The sequence below is a fragment of the Telmatherina bonti genome (assembly GCF_933228915.1).
Source record: "Telmatherina bonti genome assembly, chromosome: 11".
Classification (NCBI taxonomy): domain Eukaryota; kingdom Metazoa; phylum Chordata; class Actinopteri; order Atheriniformes; family Telmatherinidae; genus Telmatherina; species Telmatherina bonti.
The window spans coordinates 34,246,356-34,252,043 of NC_136629.1; the positions used below are offsets into that span (position 1 = coordinate 34,246,356).

The following is a 5,688-nucleotide window of genomic DNA, read 5'->3' on the forward strand; positions in this document are numbered from 1 at the left end:
TAGATCTTGCTGTGAAAGCATTATCTCTGCACTCCACTATTCCTGTAGCTGCTTCCAGGACTACTGGAGAAATGAGGCTTCCAAAATGCTGGTTCCATGTGGATGAACTCCAAATGATTTAAAACAGGACTCTGATTGCTGATACATCTAAACATCTAACTACAAGAACAAACAAAAATGATGTAAAAGGCAGGAAGTGCCAAAGAGAAAATATTCTGAGAGGGGCAATCAGTTTGGTGGAAGCAGGTGAGCAAACGGAAGAACGCAGAACTGGTGGAGAACTGCAGACACACGAAGCAAACGACAGGTTTAACAGAGAAAATCTGAATCCAGATTTATGGCTTAAACCCAAAATTGAACAAACAAAAACTATCAAACTTAAAAAGAATGAAATAAAAATGAGGTAAATGCTTCTTAAAAACCAATGTGAACAAACCGAAAGTAAGCAGGTGATAAAAATAACAGAAACTTTGCCAGACAAGCACCATCATGCTGCATGTGAGATGCACATCACAGCGTTTCTGTTTGAAGAAAAGGCACAAGTTCAGACGGATTTCTTTTTAGCGGGCGCTGTTCTTGACCCTCGGCCTCTTTGCACATCATCATCACACGTCTTACTAAATAAGCAGCTGCCAGGACCAGAGAGCTGAGGATGAAGGAAACTCCACTAAGGAAGAAGGTTGCTGCGTAGTCTCCTGTTTGATCCACTAACCAACCTGGAGAAAGAAGATGAGACATCGTGTCAGGACAGACAAAGAATATGACATGGACAAAAATGTGTCCATCTGCAAAGGATGTGCAATAGATGTGTAATTACATTTATTACTCTATGGCATAACAACAAGTATGCAATTTGCACACAATGAATGCTACAAGCATTGATGATATATAGTCTAATGATATATCATTCTGAAATGGTAAAGCTAACTTTGATTGAGTTGACTGCATCTCATTATCAAGAGCTTACCTCCAATTGGTGGGCTGACCAGGTATGGGATGGCATGCAGGAAGTAGACAAAACCCAGAGCAGAGGTGAGATAGGCGGAGCCTACAGTGTCAGAGGTCACCACTGGTATTAAAGCCACATATGCCCCGTCAAAATATCCATAGAGGGCAGAAAAAGGAACTAGTAGGGCGAAGGAGTGGAGGAAGGGCATGAACATGCAGCAGATGCCCTCCATACATATTGCCATGATGTAGCTCAACAATCGGTAACTCAACAATCAGGCACCTGGAGGGAAGGAAATCCATCACTAAAGCTTTGATTTCATCACTGACATTCATTTCATAAACATAACCTCCAGTCTGGACTTACCTTCTGTCAGTTATCCATCCAAAGGTGATGTTGCCAACAATGCCGCTGACACCAAATATGGACATGAGGAAGGCTGCATGCTTATGGTTCACCCCCACACTGAGGGCGTAGGGAACCAGGTAGACCACTGGAGCGCTGCAGCCATATGCCAGAAACAGGAAGGACGCGGACAGGATCAGGAAGTTGGGTATCATAAGGAAGGCAAACTCCTCACGGGACTCAAGGCAAAAAGACTGAGCTCTGGATGGCGTCTTCGCGTCGACCAAAGCATCAGCAGTTTCAGATTTGTCCAGATCATCTGTCAGTCTGACTTTATGAAATTCTGAACTTTTGCTTTTTGTGTTCATATCCGCAAACGTGCTGGTTAGGTTTGTGTTTTCCACCAGTTTAAAGTCCTCAGTGCTGCTGCTGTTAGAAAGCGTAGGATCGGATGCATCCATCTCCCCGACCATCATCTCGGACAGATTGTGGCTGAGCAACATGCATTCTGCTATCCTCCGGTCTGCTAACTTTTGATCAGACAGGCTGGGGTTTGGGAGCACTGCTATTTTCCTGTGAATCCCATTGCTAACAAGTCCAAAATTTTGAAGAGATCTGCTGGCAATAAAAAGACCCGTCGTGTCCTTTAAATTGTGTGTTCCCTGCTGCTTTGGCTCTGCTTGGCTGGAGTCAAAAGTTACTTGTTCAGTCATTTTAGATGGCAGCGCTGTCGTCATGAAGGTTGCCTCCAGGTCTGTTGTCTCTTCCAACGTCCTGATAAACAGAGAGGGAAAACATTATTAGTTAATTCTTAGTTAAATTTAGTTTCTTAAAGGTTCAGTGAAAGATCAGTGAAAGCAAAACTAACCAAAAAAATCCAACTGGATTTTATTCAAGTGTTTAGCAAGACATGGAGTTAAGGAGAAACGTTAGTCGTTTCACATCAGATACATATATGTTTTTATACTTATCACTTTGTGGTTGCTCATTTATTAATCAGATTGTTTTCTTAAAGGTGCTCCTGATGATTATCTGGTTTGTTTTCCACAAGCACTAAAATGTTGTCTGTTAAGTTTCTTTACATGTGAAGCAGCTGCCTCTGATTGTACACGTCATCCATCCATGTTCTGTACAAGCTGCAGTCCTTGTGAGCTACCATCCTGCAGGTTTTAGTGTTTTTCTGGTACAACGCACTTGATTCAAAATGAAAAGGTTCTTCAAAAACTTTTTGTCGTCTTCTGCACTTGCATGTTAATGAGCCATTGATCTGTGTCAGGTCTGTTGCAGCGGGGAAACACTAAAACCTGCAGGACAGGAGCTCTTGAAGGCCCCTGTTCTATACTCACCTAATCTAATTGTGGAGGTGGATTCTCTGCTGAATCAGACACGCTGCATATTTAAAAACAGCTGGTGTGCTGATATATGCTTGCTAGCATTTGACACGGTGCGTAAAGCAAAACTAGGCGTCTCCAACACCACGGAGTCTCATGAAAAAGTCGTGTGGAGCAGTTTCTCAGCTTCCGGATGCTGCTGGGCAGCAACGGCTCCAGAAGTGCCCATAACAGATGCCACTGTGCCATCAAACTAATCTAGAACGTAGAGCTTCAAGATCAGAAAGTTACTTAACCCTTTCATGAATAGTGGACATCTATTTAAAAGCTTTTTTTTCTGCATATTCATAAATGAGGAAGGTATTTTTGTAACTAAACCACTTCAGTGAATGTTAGTAAGTCATCCAGTCTGTTTCCACTCACTGGAGAAGAAATAAATATATGATATCATTGGAAATAATGTAATTATGCAAGTTTGCCTTTGCGATGAATAGGAAGGCCCCTGTTCTATACTCGCCTAATCTAATTAGTATCATTAAAAATGATACAGCTATATTTTATAGAAGATTTACATAATTTAATTATGATTATATATTATTTTAGAAATATTTTACAGAATACATTAAAACAAATAATAAATCATTATAAATTCTAAATATCACTAATAAACAAAAAAAAGTATCACTGTGAATGTTTGTAGAGAGAAAATACTGTATTAAAAAAAATTTGCATTGTTTTTTATTGATTCGTGCATGAAAAATAGAAAGATAGAAAAATGCAAGAAAGAAAAGTGAAATGGCTTCGAGTATAGCTTCAACAAGAACCGTAATACACTTTCAGTAAGTAAAAAATAATGAATATAATGATTTAAAAGGAAAAAAAAAGAACTACAACAAATCCTGTCTTATGTATGAGCAGATTACAGAAGTTTGAGCATTTAAATAAACACAAATAGAAAAAAAAGCTATAAAAATTAAAACTGTGCTGTCATTGGCTGCTCACAGTTAAGTCATGTGAGACTGTACGAACATAACCGAGCATCATGTTGAGTCTAGGCAACATTGAATTATGAGACACATTTCTTCCCGAATGTAGGATAAGTGAAGGGCTTGAGATGAGACATAATTTCAGGTAGAATTGATATTTGTAAGTTTTGACCCTCTGGTGCATGAATTACTACATAAAAAAAAAATGAATGCCACAATTTTCCACACACAATGTATTTCTTCTACAGACATGTACACATTAGTTTTTCTTTGTCTTTAATATTATTTGAGTTTTAATTATGGATTAATATTTATCTTATGTAATTATATGTACATGTATTTATGAAAGCTTATACTCTATTTATTTATTCTTCAGTGAGTGGCAGTGTGTTGTCCCGATGTCCACTAGCAAAAGTGGCAAAATGGAAAATATACCATCCTCGCTTATGAATATACTAGTAAACAGCCTTTAAATAGGTGTCCGCTGTAGTGGACATGATGCATCAAAGGGTTGATATCTGTGGCATTTCTAGGATTTAACTTTAAAGGTAGAGTATGTAAGATTTTCAATATTTTCAAAATAAATTAACTAAAAAAAATAACTACAATCATAATTAGATAGTTTATTTTAAACATGTAGGTTCCAGTCTGTCCATATTTGATGTGTTATTAAATTACAAGTTTAATTAATGACAAAGACCCTTCTTAAATGTTTTCTGACCAGTAAAAAAAAAGTACTTTTTTTCCACCAGTAGGGTGCGTATAAGCCCATTTATTGCAGAGCGGCTCTGAGCTACAGCTCACTGGCGAGGAGGAGGGGTGAGGGGGTCAGTTTTGCTTATTACTGCCAACCTGTGGTCGTTTGTGGAGGTAGCAGTTTTGTGGTTTTGCTCACGACCTGGTGTTTGCCACCTGGTGGTGGAAAGAATCGCCTTGAAATCTTACATACTCTGCCTTTAAATCTGAAGAGAATACTAAATGAGAGCATTAAATGGATTTGTGGTATTAATACCAGTGGAAGAAACAGTCCGCTTGATGAATGAGTAACTTATATTTTAGATGACTGACCTTTCATCGTCTTGTGGTTCCAGCGGTCTCATCAGAGCGCCACAAACACACAAGTTGGAAACAAATCCCCCAAGAATGAGCAGCGCTCCTCTCCAGGAGTAATATTCAATAAGCATCTGGACTGTAGGAGCCAGAAGAAAGGTGCCAATTCCACTGCCTGGACATGAGGTGAAATTAGAAGTACAAAAATAAATGAAGCTATAAGGTAAAATGAAATTAAAGAAAAGATGGAAAAAACATAGAGAAGTAAGTTTGTACCTGACAGGGCGATGCCATAAGCCAGAGCTTTCCTCTCTATGAAGTAACGGCCAACCATCGCTATGGATGGTGTGTAGCTGACAGCAAAACCCAGACCTGTAGCGGACATAGAAACAGGTTGGGAGCTTGGTAAAATCCTACCAAATGCTGCCAGATCTCAACAAATCGATCACACATTAGAAGTGTTTTTATATCAACTGTGACATGAATGAATGAAATTAAATAAAATTAAATGTAATTAAATTAAACGAAATAAAATAAAATAAAATAAAATAAAATTAAATTAAATTAAATTAAATTAAATTAAATTAAATTAAATTAAATTAAATTAATGAAAAACACTTTATTAATCCCCAAAGGGAAATTCAATATTATAACATGTAATAGTTTAGGTTTAAGATCTCCAATAATGCAGGTTAGTCTAAGTTATTTATGTAAAACATGTTTTGTGCAGCCCTGTGATGGACTGGCAACCCGTCTATGGTGCATCCTGCCTCCCATCCAGTGACTGCTGGGACAGGCTCCAGCTTCCCATGACCCTGAATTAGACTAAGCGGTTAGGAAACTGGCTGGAAGGAAGGACGGATGTTTTGTCCAAGGAAAAGGGAAATACTAAGGGAAAGTGCTGTAAAAAGTGATGTGTGTGCGTACCTGTAATGACACCCAGAGAAACATACAGGAACTCCAGACTGGAGGCGAAGGAGCTGAGGACCAGTCCAGCAGAGGACAGCAGGCCTCCCAGCATGACCGT

The 5,688-nt window shown here is 38.8% G+C and overlaps 1 protein-coding gene across 1 annotated transcript in view; it reads right to left on the bottom strand.

Annotated features, from left to right (window-relative positions):
- Window positions 1-228: 228 nt before the first annotated feature.
- Window positions 229-5,688, bottom strand: part of LOC306762394 (monocarboxylate transporter 12-B-like) — a gene marked incomplete at both ends in the record, with an annotated part of 6,355 nt that continues 895 nt past the window's right edge. Inside the window, 8 exon segments of the mRNA XM_079248837.1 lie at window positions 229-281; window positions 612-716; window positions 968-1,215; window positions 1,217-1,231; window positions 1,316-2,068; window positions 4,680-4,836; window positions 4,938-5,033; window positions 5,589-5,688. The exon segment at window positions 5,589-5,688 is cut by the window's right edge and continues 44 nt beyond it. Coding sequence (XP_079104963.1) covers window positions 229-281; window positions 612-716; window positions 968-1,215; window positions 1,217-1,231; window positions 1,316-2,068; window positions 4,680-4,836; window positions 4,938-5,033; window positions 5,589-5,688 — 1,527 coding nt within the window.